The sequence below is a fragment of the Nyctibius grandis genome, chromosome 4 (assembly GCF_013368605.1).
Source record: "Nyctibius grandis isolate bNycGra1 chromosome 4, bNycGra1.pri, whole genome shotgun sequence".
NCBI lineage: Eukaryota > Metazoa > Chordata > Aves > Nyctibiiformes > Nyctibiidae > Nyctibius > Nyctibius grandis.
Window position 1 is genome coordinate 95778066 of NC_090661.1, and position 21160 is coordinate 95799225.

At 40.2% G+C, this 21160-nt stretch overlaps 1 protein-coding gene across 2 annotated transcripts in view; it reads right to left on the reverse strand.

Moving 5' to 3' along the window:
- Nucleotides 1-6578: 6578 nt before the first annotated feature.
- CCDC186 (coiled-coil domain containing 186) overlaps nt 6579-21160 on the reverse strand; it is a 37202-nt gene continuing 22620 nt past the window's right edge. Inside the window, exons 5-16 of one of the 2 annotated variants that reach the window (XM_068399534.1) lie at nt 20917-21129; nt 19305-19424; nt 18645-18749; nt 18204-18302; nt 17383-17469; nt 16448-16590; nt 12336-12591; nt 11500-11689; nt 10318-10398; nt 9055-9265; nt 7778-7997; nt 6579-7074 (exon numbers count right to left, since the gene is read on the reverse strand). In XM_068399534.1, the coding sequence (XP_068255635.1) occupies nt 6991-7074; nt 7778-7997; nt 9055-9265; nt 10318-10398; nt 11500-11689; nt 12336-12591; nt 16448-16590; nt 17383-17469; nt 18204-18302; nt 18645-18749; nt 19305-19424; nt 20917-21129 (1809 nt within the window). In that variant the 3' untranslated portion in view covers nt 6579-6990. The other variant, XM_068399536.1, reaches the window with a different exon arrangement.

Consider the following 21160-nt stretch of genomic DNA (forward strand, 5'->3'; position numbering starts at 1 on the left):
GCACAGGCTTTCCTCCACCAGTCCTTGCTGATGGAAAACACCGGCTTGGCTCCAGCTGGACCTTTCTAGAGCCCAGAAATGTCTGATTAAAGCCAAGCGAAACAAGGGGCTGTGGATGCTGGGGAAGGGTTTACCTGGAACTGTGCAAGGGTTTCGCTGCCAGCTGTCCTGCCTTGCTCGAGGAGCTCTGTCTCCTCAGCACGGAGGACACGGGAGCTGTGCAACCACCTCCAACATGCTGCAGGTCACAGCGTGGCATTGCCAGGGAAAACAGACCTGCTTTGCTCTGCCTCGGAAGGCTGAGCAGTGACCTGCAGCGTGTCAGGAGCTGCTTGAGCAGCTGAATGATGGCACAGCTTGGGAGCAGGCGGACAGCAGTTGGCAATTGCCTCATCCCTGGGACAGTCAGTCCTGTCTCCATCCCCACCGCAGTGGAGTCCTGTCCCCTATGCAAGCTGTGCCCACTAGTTGATCAGACACATGGCAAGGGGAACGGAGCAGGGAAAGTGCATCGCCAGCCTGGTTGCCAGCAGCCTGTGTCACTCCTGACTTTAAGCCCATGACAAGATGACAGCAGCTTGTTCTGACTTCTCACTTCAGCTTATGGCTGAAGATACCTTACACATCCTTATCTGGAAGGGTGAAGCCCTTAAACATTTTCCAGAGTCCATCTAATCAATATTTCTCTAATAATCTAATTACTAGGGTGAAGCCAGACCAGCTGCCTAGTACAAGCCACTTACAGCATTAAGAGGTTACAGCTCTGAGCCCAAGGTTGGTGTTTTTCAGCCTCTCTGACTTCCCAAAGTTTCCAGGGAATTTGCAGACCCACGGCACAGGTTTAGGATGACCGGCGCTGGGCTTGTTTTTTCAGCCCGTAACTTGGCCATATGCTGCTTTTACCTGCAGCGTTGATGTAAGGGATTCTCACCTTCTTCCTCTCCCCTGTGCCAGGCGCTGACCAGAGTTAAAATAATTTCAGATCTAATAATTTTCAGAGTATTTTTAACCAGTTGCTTTCACAGTGCAGCCTCACAAACCCTTCTGTCAGGCTACAGGAGCTGCACACCACAGCTTGAAAAGCATTGCCCTGTACTCACACCTTGCTTCAAGCCATCTCCTCCTGAAGAACTGCAGGTTGGAGGGCCCAGGGCAGCGTTTGAGGACTCACCAGCCACCCCGAAGGGAAGGGCTGTGCCTGCCAGGCTGTGCTCACCTACCTCGTGTAAACACCAGCATTTCGGTTAGAGCTCGCACACTTCTCCGTGCTTTCATCTGCTGCTTTTCCTTATTCCACACACGTGGGATTATTTTTTAAATAGAAACTTCTTAAGAAGCCCATTGGCGTTCAGACCAGAATGGATTCGGCCTTTCAGTCAGCGAGGTTCTTCACTTGAGGCACTAGAGCAGCCCCACTGAGATCAGTGGGTGGCTGCATGTGGTAGATCCCTGCAAAACCTGAAGGCTGGAGGATTTCCTGGCCACAGGGCATCCACCAGAGCAGAACAGCAACAAACACCTCAAAGAGCATATTTATACACATCAGATGAGAACAACTTGTTCACCAGCACTGTTCTACTGCAACAGTTACATTTATGCATGCAAAAATCTTGCAAAATCTGCCACAGACCCACTGTGGTTTAATGCAAAATAGCTTAAAAACAACTGCAACAACAAAAATCCAACCATACCTCTCTTAAAAAAAAAAACTTAAAATAGAGCAGGGAGAGAGAAGAAAATAGCAGCACCGATTTCCTCTTTCGCAGTCAGCTAGAGAAGTAAACTGCTAGCATTGGGTTATATATTTATTACCCAACAGCTCCAGTATCAGACAAGCTGGCTTCAGGACCGAGTACTTAACACCAACGTGCCGTGAGAACCCTTCCTCTGCACATGTCGTTGTGCAGTGTCAGCCTGAAATACAGACCTGTCTGTAAAATGGGGGGGAGAAGTTGTTCGCCAAACAGCTACTTGCAAATACCACCAAAGCCAACATTAGTGGAAAAGGCTGGGAGAAAACTGGCGAACTGCAAAACAATTCCAGCAAAGGGTCATACAGGTGACAGTAGCCAGAAAACTGACTGGGAGCCCTCACCCTGAATCTGGAAAGCTAGTGGTAGTTTGCCACTAAATTTCAACAGAAAATAGGACACCTCCTTATTCTGTGATTCTCTCACTTAAGGTGTTCTAGGAGATACTAGAATAAACTCCATAAATTATCCCCTTCATGGTCATCTTTTTTTCCCTTTTTCTGTCTCCCTACAATCAGGCTGCAAGGGCAGGACAGCCCATGCAAATCTGATTCCCAGATATTTAATATAAGCATAGCTGCAATGAACCACCAGCAATCTGACAGAACCACTTTGTATTTTTTTTGTAAAACAACAATATCATGGCTATAAACCAAACTACATTCGGTCTCTGCAATGGAGTAAATAAACCAGAGCAGCAAATAGTGACCCAAATGTGGAGCTGTGGCCAAGGGAACCAGCCCTTGCTACTAGGACTGTAGGTTTGCCAAATTCACGTGAGACAAGGGAAAAAGAGGACTCCAGCATCAAGGCCACTTACTGGGATTGGCAGTAACTCACAACAGGACTTAACTGGAGCACACCTATCCTCTGTCCTCAGAATGGACAAGTCTCGCCCCCGTCCAAGAGGTGAAGTCCAGCACGCAAGGTGCGCAGCCCTCTTTTCCCTGGCTTTGCTGTTAAAGCTGACTGGCAGTACCAGAGGTAGGCAGCAAGATGCACTGCCACTTCTTGTCTAGATACTGCAATAGAAAAGGACGGGCTGGCAGCAAGCACTGCCCTGCCAAGCTGTGGGTAGCAGCAACGCCTCCACCCACAGGTCACATTAGATAGTTATATAGAGTTATAACCACCTGAGAGGAAACAAAAAGGGGCTTTTACGGTGCCCTCCCAGCATCCACACTGGCAATTCAGCTGCTTTTAGCCTTCATCGCGAGCTAGCAGAGCAATCCAGAGTCAGGCTGCAGTAAATCATCCCTGGTACAAACCACAGACCCAAACCAGACTTTCACACATTTGTATGTTTATTATTTCAAAGTACAATATATACATAATGTATAGTGATATCTTCAAAAACTTTATACAGAAACAGGTATCTACAAAATTAAATCAATAGACATTCTGCGTATATTCAGACAACATACATACATATATTGGAAGATTCAACATAGTTTCAGTTATAACACAAAAATGGGAAGGAAACCCCCATCCGTCTTGGAAAAGCTCTAAATACCACCCAGCTCCCTCTGCAACGCAGCCGTCTGCCCCTCGACAGGTTTCAGGCCGTTGTGGAGACACGGTAAATGTGATTTCCAGTGCCACCTACTGCTGACATTCACCATCACCGCTGCTTCCATTGTCAGCGGGAAGGGTGAAGGCAGCTCAGACAGGTCTTGTCTCTGAACCCCTTCCTAGATTCAGGTCTCTGCAGCGTGTGGGCACTCAGCTTTACAATCGATTCAGTGGGAGCCTGGGAGCCAGAAATCTGATTTTTTTTTTTTTTTTTTTTAGTTATGAACCAAAATATTATAATGAAAAATGTTTCAAGATAGTAACTTCAGTTTTAGTAGCTGGAGATACTGCAGGTGTCAGCCACAAGTGAAGATGATGAGAACATCTCTGAGGAACAAATCCATCTCCACTGTTTTCTGGAGAGTAAAATTAAAAATATTGCACAAGCCTATGTGGCAGAGAGCCAGTGATTTCTATAGCATAAAATAGTATTCTTCAGTTCAGAGGGTCTGGCTTTAGACAACGACAGTGCTGGATTTTACAGCTTTCCTGTAGGGCCTCTAACAACATCTGGATGTGCGATGTTTGAATTAGAAGAGCAGCCTGAGTATTTAAGAAACAGATGTTTAAGCCTGTAGGACACAACTAGCTACAAGCTTGGAATTTTCAAAAGCAGCCTGTGGCAATTATGTCTACTGGACACTGAATTTCAGTGACAGGTACGTAGCTAACTGCTCCAGGCTGCCTTCAAAATTCATTTATCAGTTTATATCTAAAATTCAGTTTATCTGAGGACAGTTTTCAATCTCAGGTTCGTAACAAAAAGTTTTAAAAAAAAAAAAAGCAAGTGAAACGCGATTGCTACGCAAGCCTTGCACCCACTGCACCAGCTGGTGCTCACCCGTGTGAAGCACCTCATAGAAACACACCTTTCCACAGAAGTGTTCTTGTTACGTGCACCAACGATACTACACTCCTGACAATCTACCCCGTGGAAACAACAGGCAGGTGCCTTGCCAGCAACATTTTCATGGCTGGTACACCACCACCTCTCAGGAATGAGCAATATCATTAAGCAAAGTTGCTGGCTGACCCTGTCATGTATTCATCACATTCTGCGCTTACTGGATAGAGAGTCATTTGCCAATGTGTGAGCTAGAATGAAATTTCCATCTCTACCAGCTATATTTAAAATAACATGTGCAGAAGATGACTTTGGTCCATGAAAATACTGTGCACAGTAAACGATGTGATATTTTGGCTGCTTTGTGTGTCTCCATAACCAAGAAAAAAAGCCTGAAAAGTTACTCGTGCTAGAGAGAGGAAGCAGCATTTCCAGCAGGGCAGGAGGACAACTAACTAGGTTTCTCAAATAACTTAAAAGGAGAAACAACCATGCCAAAAAGAAGTAAGAATTTCCACAATGTCATTGCACTTATTCCATCTGCACCACACCTCCCCTTCATTCACATTGTACACCTGGAGAACATACATTAAATGATTACAATATTAACATGGTATCTAAAATACTGGAGTCATTCAGCTGAATGCCTGAAAATATCCAGAGATCTGGTACATTAAAGCATTAAAACACAAACATACAAGAGCTAAGCTATGTTTTGACATGCAAATTGTTCTAAATACTTTCAGCAGAAGGTCTAGTTCAGTCACAAACAACTGTCTGTTCACTTCCTGGAAGCTGGTGACAAACCTGTTTCAGCAGAGCCAGGTATTTTCCTCTTCACATCACTCAAACAGTGAAGCAGAGGTAGTCCCATGACTGGACTGGTCCAAATTCCCTAACACTTCAGATAACCATTGCTCTCAGGAATTAGAAAAATATATGTATAAAAACCCACCCAGATTAAAGTCTCACAGTTTCCACAATGCTTGGTCAGGTTTTAAATAATTTGTTTCCACCCTCCCTTTCTAAAGAAATCCTTAAACATTTGACACTGAAGGGACCTGCCATCCAAGACTCCTGAAGCTCTCTGGACCACAAATCAGGTCTTGATCCCGCAAAGACTTTCAGAGATGCCTATCTTTAAAGTAAAAACAAAGTCTCACTGTCTTGAATCAAACTACTCAAATCAAATCAGACCCTTTTGCTCAATTTGGTTCATTACAAAGCTCAAGGGACTCAGTGGCATCCAAAAATGGGAGTACACACCCCTAAGTCACCTAGATGCTTTGATAAATTATCCCGCTGTGTGCTGTTGGATTCAGGCCCCTTGTTTTGTGTATGATGCAGCAAATGGTGCCTGTAGTGAGACAGATTCCCCCCCCGCCCCCAGTATCCTTTCTAATGAAAATAGCTAAAGCATTGCTATTGTAAATGTACATTGAATGTTTTACCATGATAAAAGGAAGTCCAAATATTTAATAAAAAACCCAAAGTATATATTTACACTGTGAACTGTTCAATTAATTTTGGTCAAAAGGCAATAAATACAGAAATCTATGCATTTACTGCTGGAATAGAAATCTATGCATTTACTGCTGGAATAGAGATATTTCAGATCCCATAAATTACTTATCCTGGAATTAAAATGTGAACATGACGTTGTGACTAACCAGAATCTTGTCACCATGATACTCTTCCTCCATCACCCTCTCAGTCACTGGAGGACTAAGTAGCAGTTCTCAGTTTGTGCCATTTTGACCAACTAATTCTTCACAACAGTCAAATTAAGGAGTCACACAGATTTTTGTGCCACTTTCACAGTCCAACCAATAGATTAAAATCCCATTTAGATATCTTCCCATTTCTTACCATTCCTTTCACTATCTGGTCTAGCCACAGTTAATGAGAAAATTTAGTTAGCTTCCATTTGTCTTTGAAAACAGATTTTCTGGCCATCTGAAAACAGATGCAATCATGATGTCTACCTGTACGTACATAACAAAGGGCAGTTAAAACTCCTACTTTTTAAACACTGTTCGTTATGCAGAACTTGATTAACCAATTATGTGATATCAGATTTCTTTAGATCCATATGTCTAAAGATCAAAGGTTTACAGGATTTGTTGAATTGACATTTGTTTCAATTACACATACTCAACAACTGAATCAGAAAGCTTCTTAATCCCTTAGTTCTACTGTTGTTTCACTTCTTTTGAATAAAGAAACTGACCAGTTGAATGTTAATCTAAAGCAGAAACTATGCAATATCATGGCCACCACTTAAAAACCAAAATTTTCTGACAAAGCATTTTTCCATGCATATGTAAAAAATGCTTAATCAACCTAAATATCAGAAATAATAAGCAAAAAAGAAAATAGTCTGAAAGCTCTTAAAGCTCAGTAACACTGGATATGTTCAACAGCAACTAAGACATAATTGTTTTTATTTTTTTTTCAAGCTCCATCATTACGAGACTGATTAATTATACAGTGCAGAAATTAAAATCTCACTGCAACTCACTCAAAACATAGTATGCACCGCAAAGCATCTGTATGTCATTTCAAATAAAAGTTTTAGATAAATGCAGCATGTAGTAAAATTCTGCGACACCTCAGGCTGGTATTGGGTAGACAGAACCAGGCTGATGCCAAACTCTGTAGATCTCTCACATGAGTAAGCCTGTATGGTTAAAGGCTGTATATGCAAAATGCCAGATGCTTGTGCTGGCAGGCAATCAAATTTCAGGAAAAATGTAAAAAACAGTGGTCTGTAGCACCTGCCTCTTCTGCATCTTCATGTTGGCTATTCCATGAAAGTTTTAGTTATGTCTGCTTTATTCTTTGTTCCAGTTCATGCTTGTGTTTAATAAGCCGTTCTATTTCTGTTCCTAGAGTTTGAAGGTTTTCCTTTGGGAGGGGAAAAAAAAAGGATAGGGCAAGTTATATAGGGAAAATGAGTCAATCAGCACAAAATGCACTAATAAGTTAAAATTACTGTTTATGTCAGCAGGTTGATACTTTCAAGTATCCAGAACTAATGCAAATGATTAGACAGAGTTGGAGAAAACCAAGCTCATTTCAATAAAGGATGCAAATCTCTCCGCAAGTCTTCTTTTGCAGTTACTAATACTCTACAGGCTGTCTAGAAAGTACAGCATTCAAGGGGAATGATAATAGCAGGACGAGATCTCCAACTTCTGCAGAACACTGCAGTCCAGCTGGCAGCCTGCACAACATTTTCCAGCCTGCCATCTTTCCTGTGCAGCAAACATGCTGCCCCAATAGCTCAACAGGGCCCCCAGCTACTGCAACAGGGCCAGGGACGTAGAGCCCATCTCAGGGAGAGAGTATGGATAGGCCCTTCCCCACTGAATGCACAGGCAGTCCAGAATTTATTTCAAGAAGCAGCCCATTAGTGTAGCATAATACGAGGGTCCCAAAACAGAGGTTCAGTGTGGATCATGTTACAGAACTCTTTGATCAACCCAATGCTATCAGTGGCACCAATTCACAATGAGCTGACTTCTGAAAAGCCGCCTCCTGTTAACAGCATGCATCTCTTTGAAGGCAGTATCTCAGAACCACAGGAAGAAATGGCATAGCTACTCACTTTCAATGTAATATTTTTCAGTAATGTATCTTCTAACACAGCCTGCAGCTTCCTGTTTATCTCTAAGGAGAGTTCCAACGTGAGACCGCTATCTGCGGGATGAGATGTATACAGAGATGCCATAATCCCGCCCCGTCTACTCAAGTGTACTTTGTTGAAGTCAGAGGCCTCTGATGACAGTGTTCCAGCTTCCTCCCTCAAAATATAACTCTGAATAATTCTGGAGGGAAAAATTAAAAAAAACATCATAGCATTACAAGGCAGTGCAACGTCAGACACTGAAGTAACTTCAGATTCCTGACATAAGAGTAATTTTATTTTCAAGCAGGACTGTATTACTGAAAAGGCAGTAAAAATCAACTCCTGAAATTTCTAGGTCAGAGGAAAACCTGGGATACCACAAGTGCTATAGGCAATGCTGGTAAGCTGAGTCACTACAGGGCACAAGGTTTACATATTTACAAGTATTTTGACAAAGTAATATTGCTACTAGAGCAAAAAAAGGTACTTTAAAAAATGCCCCTCTCTATTTCTATTTGCTGAGAGACTCCAGACAGGGAATCTTAAGCTTTCTACATGTGAGACAAAAGTTACAAAGTCTCTTCTCAAGGGTCTTCACAAGCTGTGATCATGTTCTGTGAAATGGTACCGATGGGCGTATATGTATAGGCTCGTTAAGCAAGGGCTATACATAACAGACAACTGTACTTCCCAGAGGAAGGGATATGCCACAATTTCTTCCCCTCCCAACTGAAGTTCCAGACATCATCCTGTAAGATGAAATTTCCATGTCAGTGGAATCTTGTCTCGCACGTTAAATACCCACCACCTTTGGCTCAGAGACCTTTTTGGTTTGATACACATGCCAGACGACCATCTGGAATTATGCAGATTCTCCTTCCAAAACAAACACTTACAATCAGCATCCTTTTAAGCACAGGAAGAGAATGGACTCTTCTGGTAGCCAGTGGCAGCAGTCCACCTCAAATCAGCCACCCGGTGACCATTTTTCTACCAAAAACACACTTGCACCATTCTATTCCTCCTGAAAAATTTTAGTAGTAAACAGCTCAGCAATTACTGTAACTGCTGGGGAAAGATAAGGAGGAAAAAACCCCAAGACTAATCCTACCTTTGAGATCTACTGTCACTGCAGTATTTTTATTGTTTTAAATATTTTCATTTAGACAATTACTTGTCTTACATAAAATCCACAATACTTGTCTAGTGCACCAGCTCAACACTGAAAAACTGTATGAACAGAACTCAGAACATACTTCGTTTTTTTCCTGATTTCCTCCACCAGCTGTTTAATGTGATCCTCCATAAACTCCATCTTTTCATTTTTTCGAGCATGTGCCTTCTGTAGCCTTAGTATTCTTTCAACCAAGACAGACTTGTCCACCTCTGGGAAGCTATCCACAGCTACTGAAGATCCAGTATTCTCAGGCGACCGATCCTCATTGCTGCTGCGCGCATTAAGGGACCCTGCCAATACATCCATGCTTGTAAAAGATATTTTTGCTGTTACACCAGGTAAAACATCTCCACTACTGCAGTGCGTGCATTCATTACATTTCAGTAGCTTAGGGTATTTTCTTCAGAATGTCATTTTCCCTTACATGTTAGTGGGTTTTTATATAAACAATCCTTACACCATTTAGAAGATAAATGCTAAAACAGCAGTGTAGTCCCCTAGCATAGGCATAATTTCTTTAGCATAAGTATGCTTGCTTCAGTAATGCTTAGTCCTGCGTAAGTACCTACATATTCATTAATAATACTTTGTACAAGGCTGAGCTGATTTTAAACATATCTGTTTTGGAGTCCACTAAAATTACAACACTAAGAAAACTGTGTACAGACTGACAAAAGCCCTACGTATAAACACTCTGCAGCATTGACCACTTAGAGCTTGAAATATTTTCTTTCTGTTCTTCTAAGTATTTATCTCTTTACACAGTGAGATTACAGGACACTTCCAGAACTAACCAAACTTAAAACCCAAAGATATTGAGGGAGAAAACAGATGTTGTTTTCAGCGCTAAAGATAACTGCTTTACTTCTAACCGGTCAGAAAGTAATGAATTTTACACAAATACACTGATGCCTCTAAACATGCTAATTGATTTATCATTCACACAGTTGCAACTGTCAATAGGGCAATTAAACAATGTTGGAAGCCACTGCTCATTTTTGTTTTGCCTCTGGCAGCATTTAAGAGGGTCCTCTATAAACTGGAGTCCTCTGAGCTTCCTCCAAACATAAAAGCAACAAAATAAAAGAAGTAGGCATTGAAAAAGAATCAAAACATATAAACATTACAAACATTAAAGTTTAATCTTGTAATAAGCATCTACAACTGTATTCAGCCAAGTACATTTTGGTGCTTAAAGGCTATTTTGTCAGCTTTAATGGGAGGCTGCCCACACACTGCATATGCACAAACCACAGAAAGAGCAAGGCTCACGGCAGCACACCAGGGCAACCCTGTTAAGATGGAAGGATTCTCTTGGCAGCCCTGCTATGTGCTATATTACCTGATGAACTGGAACGGCTCCCCATGCTGCTGACTTCTTTGTCATAATTACCATTTTCCATCTGATCCAATTTCCTCCGTGCTAAAAGTATAATAAAATTATAGTTACCAACAGGAGATTAACACTCAAAAATCACAGGGTTACACAACATACAAAAACTCTAATCCTCTCTGACCTGCACCAATTTAACATGGCTTGACAACTGAAAGACAGTGGTAGCAACTAAAAATCTTAGGGGAAAAAAATCCAAAACCAAACAGCCCCCCCTCCTCTCCCTGCCCTGGATACAATACCCACCACAATTCTTACACCCCGCAGAACTGTCCATTGAAGTGGGTAATGTCATATTGTTCCCAGTTAATCCTACATAAGATTTAAATTCGATTTTAATTTTGATTAGGACTACCATGTAAATAACTGTTGAATGACAGAATGGCAACTCTGTTCTGGGATCTCGTAACTGTATAACTACTAGGAGCTGAGCGTAGTACTTGTGCCAGAAGCACCACTCATTCATCAGGGATCAAGAGGGAAAGTGCCCAGCTGTTCATATATATACAAAGACAGACATACTTGTCTTGCACAACGCCAACAGGATCTCTTCTTTCAAATACATTTCAAACAGATTTGATTATATTCAAATCTATTTGCGTTGAGAGCATACGCATTATTGGGTATTTAATGATTTCTATTTGTTGACAAAATTAGTCATGAGTCTCTCCATATCCATCTTTAAAAACTGAAGTGCTCTGTTTAATGCAGTAAAAAAAATAACTGCCACCAGCAATTCCTGATACAGTCATCAACTAGGAAACTTCTAGCAACTTTTGAATATGCTGCTACACAGCCCAGGATCCATACATACCACAGTGATGAGTCAGTAGCCACATACATGATAACAAAGACCAAGCTCTTTTGAAAGAAATATTTCCTTTTATATCTAAGCCTATTTAAAAAGTTAATATTTAAGATGAAAATTGACACTAAGGCCTATTTCCTGTAACCACAGTTTCCCCAGGATCTAACTTGCTTACTCACTCTCACTGTCTTTAGGGACAGGGAGAGCTTGAAGGGCTGCATTCAAACAGTGCATATACGCAGCCAGGACCCTAGCCTCTAGCAGACACTGCAAAGGGGGCTTACAGGTGGGGCTGACTCATTACATCTGAAAATAATTTCAACCTAGCTGAAGCTGCTTCGTGAGATCTTTCAGGTTTGCTGCGTGCTTGCGCTTCTGGGTAGCCAGTTCATCTTTCAGTTCATCCACGTGGGTCTTCAGCGCTGTTAGTTCTTTCTGCTCTGAAGCTAGCTGAGCCTGTAGTGTCTCAACCTCTAGCTTTCGCTGATACTCCTCCTTCTCCAACTTGATGGCCTGAAATTGTAGTTTTATTTTTAGTCATATACAAAAAAATTCCAGCCTAACCATACTGTATGCTCAACAGCCCTAACTCTGCACTTTACTTTTCACCTGTGAATCATTCACATTTTACATTTATTATTTAGGCTAAACACTACCACTGCAAATCAACACGCAGCACAGCGCAGTGCTGCAGTAAGACTCCTGAACTATCTCGAAAACATCTACATAATATAGCAGAGAGCCATGCAGAGCTGTACAGTGCAGTCACATTACCTTCCATGACACACTAAGTTTATTAAAAATTACATTTATCTCATAGTACAAACAGGACTTAAGAAACTGTTTACAGTAATAAATGTCACAGACAAATTACAACCTTTTGACTGTTTCAGTGACAGCTGCACAGAGAACAATTCTGTACTTCCAGAAAGAGCAACACAGTAACACCCCCTCATTCCAGTGCAGTGTGCCTCAGGATTTCTTCCTCCTTAGAAACATGAGGTGTTCATATCCCGCTGATATTATTCTATCAAACTGGCAAACTCAATGAGAAATTGCAGTCAGGTAAGTAAAGACACAAGGTGGAATTCATGTGCCACATCTTTACCAGTATCAGACATCTTACTAGTGCAAAAATCAAGCTTCAGACTCTACTCACCAGATCATCATTAGTCTGTTGAACACATTCCAGCTGATTCTGCAGCTCTCTTTCGCTGTAAGAAAGCTTATCCAACTGGCTCTGTAAGGAATTGTTTTCAGACTGAAGCTGTGCATTCTTACTGGTTAATTTTTCAGTGAATATCAATAGCTCAGATTCTCTTTTCCGACTACCTTCAATGTCCTTCTGGAGATCAGCAATCAGAGAATTGAAACCATCTACTTCTTCCTTTAAAGCACCGATTTCTTGTTCATCTCTGTCAAAACAATTGTATCTTATTAGGTATAAGCTGAGCTTAAAGATATGAAACCTGATTGAAATAAAAGGATTCACATCAAGACCAAATAAGGCAGATGAACAAATCAATGACCCTGCGGCATCACTTAGTCACTGGATGGTTTTAAATGCCAAGGGAGTTTGCAGATTCCATTCCATGACATGTTGCAATGATGAAGTGACAGATGTCTCTAGCCCACAGAAGGGCATGCAGTCATTAGCTTCCTCAAGGAAGACCATCTCTCTGTATTCAACTTCATGAACTTTGGTATAGGGTACAAACCAAACCCTCAAAACCAGATCCTGTAGATAAGAGGAAGGTCTGGAAATCCAACAAAGGTGGTCATTCTGTAAGAGGACTTGCCTTTAAGAGATGGGGAAATACTCCAGTTTTGAGCTTCTCCAGGACAGCAGTATGGTGACTTCTGAAACATCCTTACCTAAGCAGTGCAGCTCCAATTGAAAGGACCTGTCTTACCCCACTATCCCTCCCCCAATCCTCTACAAAACAAGTTCTTGTTTCTACTGAAGCACTCCCATTAGGAGACTTTTGATCTATCACTTGCAAACCATTTGAGTGAGAAAGGCTGTATCTTCAGTTATGATCAACATTTTAGAGAAAGCGATTGAAATTCATTTTCCAACATCAGCAGAAAAACCCTTACCTCTCTTTCTCACAGGGAGTGTGCACATTCAAATTTAAAAATAAAATTAAAGTTACACAAAGCAAGGGCACGCACATAATTTTATTCCCTGTCAGACAGTGTAATTGCCAGGAGGCTCAATTCACTTTAAACCAACAACCCCATATCAACATGTTTCTTCAAGTAGAGGTGAGGCTCAGGCAATCCAAATCATTAATCATTCTGAAAATGAACTATAATTTTGTAAAACTAAATAACTGAATTCTACTAGAACTCCATTACTATAAATTATATGCTTCCAGATACCAAAATGAGTTCATGTGGTTAATGACAACAGAAGTTAGCTAGCATTGCACTACCACAGGATAACATCAAGAGTATTGCACCCAGCCTTTACAGTCTTTTTTAGGCTAATTCCACCTTTCAGAAGACTTAAGATTGAATAATGAGAGCATTGATTTTTTTAGCCATTTATGCTGCAAAATATCTGACTTATAGCTCCCATTTAAAAACCTATGCCAGAAGGCTATGCTTATATTTTACATTTCCAAATATGTTGTTTCATTATGACAGGAGAAATCTCTAGTTAACAGTCAGGATTGAACCAGCCAAAATAAAATGTTTAGACCATCCTGAAAGAGTTTTCTAGCTTATCACAGAATCACAGAACCACAGAATGTTAGGGATTGGAAGGGACCTCGAAAGATCATCTAGTCCAATCCCCCTGCCGGGGCAGGATTGCCTAGACCATATCACACAGGAACACGTCCAGGCGGGTTTTGAATGTCTCCAGAGAAGGAGACTCCACAACCTCTCTGGGCAGCCTGTTCCAGTGTTCAGTCACCCTTACAGTAAAGAAGTTTTTCCTCAAATTTAAGTGGAACCTCCTGTGCTCCAGCTTGCACCCATTGCCCCTTGTCCTGTCAAGGGATGTCACTGAGAAGAGCCTGGCTCCATCCTCTTGACACTTGCCCTTTACATATTTATAAACATTAATGAGGTCACCCCTCAGTCTCCTCTTCTCTAAGCTAAAGAGACCCAGCTCCCTCAGCCTCTCCTCATAAGGGAGATGTTCCACTCCCTTAATCATCTTCGTGGCTCTGCGCTGGACTCTCTCTAGCAGTTCCCTGTCCTTCTTGAACTGAGGGGCCCAGAACTGGACACAATACTCCAGATGCGGCCTCACCAGGGCAGAGTAGAGGGGGAGGAGAACCTCTCTCGACCTGCTGACCACACCCCTTCTAATACACCCCAGGATGCCATTGGCCTTCTTGGCCACAAGGGCACACTGCTGGCTCATGGTCATCCTGTTGTCCACTAGGACCCCCAGGTCCCTTTCCCCTACGCTGGTCTCCAACAGCTCTGTCCCCAACTTGTACTGGTACATGGGGTTGTTCTTGCCCAGATGCAGGACTCTACACTTGCCCTTGTTATATTTCATTAAATTTCTCCCCGCCCAACTCTCCAGCCTGTCCAGGTCTCTCTGAATGGCTGCGCAGCCTTCCGGCATCTCAGCCACTCCTCCCAGTTTTGTGTCATCAGCAAACTTGCTGACAGGTTCCTTAAGGTTCTCCAATGAAGGTGACCAGGCAACACTGGAGGGTAATCAGTATCCAGCTCAGCCATAAAGTTCTTCCCAGCATTCAATCTAAAATAATTTTTCCTGCAAAACTCTTTATTTTTATCCTTCCTCCAGTGAATATGGATAGCTGAACGTTCTCTTTATAATAGCCTTTTATACATTTAAGGATGTCTCCCTTCTGTCTTCTCTTCCTTATGCTAAAGAAACCTGCCTCCTCTATTCTTTTCTCATCAAGAAAACAGATAAGATTTTGTGCGAACTAAGGTGAAATTCCTTCCATTTGCTTCCAAGAAAATGAAAGGCAGTAAGTTTATATATTCTACACAACAACAGGAAAAACAGAGATCAAGATTCCAAGATTTCTCTTTCATAGATGATAACGGGAATTTACTGGTCCAAGTTTTACATCTCTGGTTGAGGTTCCACAACTTTATCAAACATTCTAAGGTGTACTGGAAACACGTTAAAATCAGAGAAGTAAAAGACAATATGAAACCTGATGTAGGGATAATAAGTGTTGCATGGGAAGTATACTTAAAAAAAATTTGATCCAAATTGAATAGGAATGAGAGACAGATATTTAAGCATGTCTAAACTACTGAGAGGAAAAGATAACTGGAAAAACAAATCCGTAGTTTCACACTGTGATCACAGCCATTTTAATTCATTTGGCAAGATCCCAGGTGAAAAATAACTTATTGATCGAAGTGTAAGCATCGGTTGTCTCTAACAGATTGCAGTTTCCCTAGAAAGGCTGATGACACAGTGCCAATACAGCTGACAAGCACAAAGCAAATGAAAAATGCTTCATTCTCTAAACCCGGAGGAAGGCATATAATCGCTGAAATACTTTTCAATGATAAGTAAGAACTGTTTAAAAGCACAGCAGGGACACATGAGTGGTTCTGCTTATCTGAGATTTGCCTATCTCCATTTATGCAACACCTTTAGATTCAGTGGACAACATTTGTATAGTCTAGTTTGTATGTATCATACAGAAACAGGATTATGCCCAGACACTCCTGAAGCGTCCACGAACCCAACTCTTCTCAGATTATTTCCCTCACATGCTTAAATGAGCAAACTTTGACACAGAAGAATGAATTCCAGCCCATTAGAAATACAAGTGTTCCCTACTATCTGAACATAGCATCTGTCAAATATGTAAAATTATTTTTGTTAAATACTTTCATTCATCCATCATAATTTTGAAGCAACCTGTCTTTCCAGTTAAGTTGCTTTTCCCCAATCTTTCAATAAAATGAGCACTCAGCAGACACCTAGAAGACACAGCTTCCTACAGAGTATGCCAGAAAGCAAGCACATCTTGTTCTAATAATGAAAGATGTAAGAATTAGACTTATCAGTCACAATACCATCATCTTCTAAGAGGCCACCAAGGTTGTCTCCACTACTAGCAATATTGATTTAGATTAGAAAAACACTTAAATAAGGACAGGGATTCTTCCAAATACAATAAGTTTTAAAGCATCAATAACTTCAAATTAAAAAAACAGAAAAAAAACCAAACCAAAACAAAACAAACCCAAAAAACCCTTTCCACATCCCAGATAATATTTTAAATCATTCCTCAAAGTGCAGAGCTGTACCTCTGATGTTGATCCTGTAGATGATCTACAGCTTTGACTCTGTCCAGCAAATTCTGAATTTCAGTTTTCTGTCTATTAATGATTTCTCTATACTTGGATAACTCATCTTCTGTTCTCAAACGCTCGTCCTCTAGACACTTTACCTAAAAAGAAAAAAAAAAAAAATCAGAAATTATTTATTCTCCCACACTTCAGAGCTGAATTATTCTGATCAAATGTCTAGATTGTTGTACAAAGCTCCTGGGTTATTTTTTTGGTGATTCCAAGTAGCTTAGAACAATATCCCAAATGTTTCAGATCAAATACAGTCAGAAAAATAAACAGATAAAAAAATGCAAAAAAAACCCCGAATTAAACAAGTGTGATTAACACTAGTTTTGTCTAAAGACTCAAAACTTATCAGCCTAATGGACCAGGATCCAAAGCCATCATCTTTCCCCAGTTACCAAGCCAACCCCTTATTATGTCTTCCTCCCTTTTTCTAAGGTCCTATTGAGCTAAAACCTTGCTCTGGACAGAGGTACTGGCATGCTAATCTATAGACTGTTCAGAAATTATAGCATATACTCCTTACCAGATGTCACATGTATGACCTCTATAAAGCTAGCTTCACAGGTAGGAAAAGTTTACAAGTATTTTTCATTTTCCAAAGTTACTAAATTTACAAGATGATTACTAAAATGTTTCTCACGTTTCAGTCAAATGAGGTGCATACCACAAAACAAGACATTGTTGTACTACGGATCAACTGATACTCCCTAAGGATGGCCACCCAGAGTCACAGTTATGTATCCCTTCTAGTCTCATGCCAGCCAGTCTCTAATCAGTTTATTTGGAAAGAAGTAAAAACACAATTAACAGATTGAATATAGTCTTGTTCCAAAACCCAACACTACGCCTTTAGCCCTACTGCAATCCAACACAGCACACGTTACCTTTGTTCTCAGTGTTCGAAGCTCATCCATGCCTTCTTTAAATGTTCTCTTCAGGTCTTCCAGTTCTTTTATTTTTGCATGATGAACCTTTTTAAAGAGTGAGAAGCTCCTTGAGAAATCTAAATGGGCAGTGGCATCTCCTGAGATATCAAAAAAATCTAGGCAAATGCAAGCCACCACAACAGCTGAGAGGGCTTAAGGCAGAACAGGTACCCTAAAGGTTTGTTTTACTTATTCAAGCAAAGCCTAAAATCTTCTTTATTCTCAGAAGAACTAAGAACAAAAGAGAGATTACACACTGGTTTTAGGTGTACAAATCTAAGGAACAACAGCCTCTGGGGAAACTTCTAGGCAAACTGAAGATGGCGTATGCACATGAGCTGTGAGCAGGTACTAAATTATTAGAGAATTTAGCTTTTGGGCTAGCAAATCTCTACAGAGAACAGAGCCTGTTCCCTGTCTCTCCTTGCCGTATAGCTTGGCAAAACACTGGTGAGAGAAAGGCCTGCCTATCACCTGAATTTGTGCTCTAAATTATAGCAACATTCATGTTTAGAAATGAAAGAGCAGTTATTTGTCCTCATTATATCATCCTTTTCCCATAACTTTGATTTTAAGAAGTGCATCCAAGGTAATAGCTAAAAACATCCTCCAAAAAGCAGAGCTGGATGCAGATACCTGGGCTGTAGTATCAGACCAAAAAGAAAAATGTTTGGCAAAAACTGCAAGCAGCTTAAAATAAGATTCCCAAAATTAAAAACTCATGGCACTCTTAACTACTAAGTTGTCAACTGTGTTGTCTCCACACACCACATATTTACCTCCAGGTGATCAGACTTCTCCTGAATTTGTTTCTCTAGTTCCCCTTTAGTTACTCGGAGTTTTGCATCCAATTCATTTGATTTAATTTCTTCCGACTCCTAAAAGGATTGAAGATATGCAAGTACAGTTTTAGAGTTTTATGTTCCCCTTTCTTGTTTTATGAGCATACAGACAGCTTTTCACAGTCTCTTTTCTGTAGGTACATATCTAGAAACTCTGAACATGCCAAGAAAGACCCCCATACTGCATGCCAATCAAGACAAACATTTTCCCTTTTATTTAACAACTTTCCAAGTAAAGAAATCAGTGAGTGACTAGTCATCTCAGCTTTGTAGCTCGCACAGGATAATTCTTCCCTGATACAGCTTAAGATAGAAAGGGAGGAAAAAGACGACTCTGATACTAAACACTAATGTCACCTCCTGAGAAAATGTGCCTACTTGATAGGTTTTTATCATTTCTTGACAGTTTTTCCTTATCTGGTCTGCTTCCTCTTTTGCTTCAGTTAATTTTGTCGTTGCATCTTTGAGGCGTTCTTTGGTTTCCTACAAAACCAGTAATAAATAATGGGTTAAAACTATTTATCTAACTTAATCTGAGAAAAGCATTTCTTATAATAAAAGTTTCCTATTTCAGTCTGGAAAGAATCAGTAACAAAAAGAAAAAAAAAAAAAATTCAGCATTATTTTTCCTCTTGCTTCCATTCAACTATTACTTTATGCAAGTTTGTTTGTTCCAACACTGAGAGCACAACAAAAGGACCTCCTGGTTATGTGCGATGCACATTTTCAGATGATAGATTTAACTCTATCACATAAAAACTAAACTAAGACGACAGTTAATTCATACAAAAAAAAACAAATTAGAAGTTGATCAGCAGATTGAACAGAATCCCCCACATGCATCCTCCCCTCACACCCTTCCAACATTTCCATTTCAATATCTTTAAGAGCACTATTCTGACTTTTGCTGCAGGTGTTCAAATTAAATAAAAAACATCTCAGAAACAGATTTTAGTACTAAATAAAAAGTAAACAGTATAGCAACTACATTCCTCTGACTGTATTTTCATGTCATGGTACCTGTACCACTTCACTAACCTTGTGTGAATCCATTTCTGTTTTCAATTTGTTCTGAGCCCATTTTACTTTGATAACATGAGAATTGATTTCTTCTTTCAATTTTTCTATTTCTCTGTTGAGTCGAGTGGCTTCACCATCCTAAGAAGATTTCATAGATTTTATTTTATGGATTTAAATCATCCAGTGCTTCTACAACAAGACTCCTGCTCAAGTCTCACATGTAGGTTTGTTTTTTTTTTTCTTAGTGTCTGTATTTTGCAAAAGCATGCACAGACTTGAGTGTGCTCAATAATGCTTTAGCCCATAATCCAGCGAAAAAATCATCAATGTTCTTGTTTGAACAGCAAGCTAAGGCTGCATTAGTGTTAATATACATTAACATTACGTATATGTTAAAAGATAAAGCACAGTCTAGAGTTCTGATCTAAAATAACTACCTCCTGGGTAAGCTGCACAGTCTTCTTTTTGTTCTTTTTTGGCAAAAGGATGAGGAAACACAAGTTCAAAGTGGTAAGGTCATACATTACACAAGGCTACAGATAAAAATCATGACATCAGTGGAATGGTACTACCAACTATACAGGTGCAGACTAGTGTGAGCCCTGACAGCAAAATGTATGCAAGTCAAATTACTAACCCATAAGTCAGTGCCAAGAAAGGATGTGAACAGAAGCACATCACTAGCGTAACCTCCTGTACCACTATCCACAAATGATTGCATTAAGTCAAATTTCCAAACTCTGTTTCTGAAGTAATAGATTCATCTCACCAAAAAAGTTTAAGCAGCACCATATGAGGGCAGTGCAATTGCTGTCAGGCTCTAGCGTAATCCTCAGGAGTTATGAACTTAAGTTTTGTTTAGGAAACCTGAAGTCATGCTCCCACTTCCTATTCATGTGAGAGAGGACACTGAGGTGATTTGTTTCAGAGGCATAATTTTCAGTACTTTCATTAAGATGTAGTTTTCTGATCCTTCTCTTCTCATCAACTGTGCATAGTACAATTGCTTAGAAGAGGCCCAAGTCAAAGTCTGAACAATATTAATTTATCAATTTTTGGATCTTTCACATGAAATAAAATTGTAAAGCACAATACAAAAAGACCTGGATAATCTAAGAGGCTGGTGGGAATCTCTTACTGGCTTCTAAAAAAGAATGGCAATTTTTTGGAATTGTGCCTGAAAAATCCTACTACTTTATTACCAATTTTTAGTAGTACAAAAAAGAAAATAGAGTGAAAACACAGAAAAATAGCAAAAAAGAGTGCACTAATTTAATACCATTACAGCCTTAAAAAAAAAAATCCAAATAAGCTAGAAATTCCCTGAAAAGCCAGGCATCTGCAACAAGCAGTCTTTTCAATTTTGTCAAAAAAAAAAAAAACAAAAAAAAACAAAAACCCCCTAATGTTTCATAAACAATATTCAGGGAAATATTAAAAGGAACTTCAAAAGATGGCTGAGAACTCAGTAACAACTTCTTTCCATAGAGGAAAGGGGTTTTCACAGCTATACAGCAAAACCAAATGAAAACGGGTTTCTTTCACCAAGTACAACAGCAAACAAGTGATAAGGTTGTTCTGATAGTGCTTTTAATCATTCACTCAAGTCATACAGCAATATTTAGAGCACCTTAGTTTCATAGAGCTGGTGCAATCTTCCTTTTTCCTGAGAAAGCTGTTTGATTTTATTAGTATGCTTTTCAATTTCTTTGTTTGCATCTCTCACTCTTCTCTCAAGTATCTCCTTTTCCTTTCGGAGGTCAAGTGACTCCTTCTCCCCTCGGACGTACTTCATCACCATTGTTTCCTTTTCATGGCGTGCTTCTTCACATTTCTTGTTTGCCTTCAAAAATATTAAAATAGAATGAATCAGT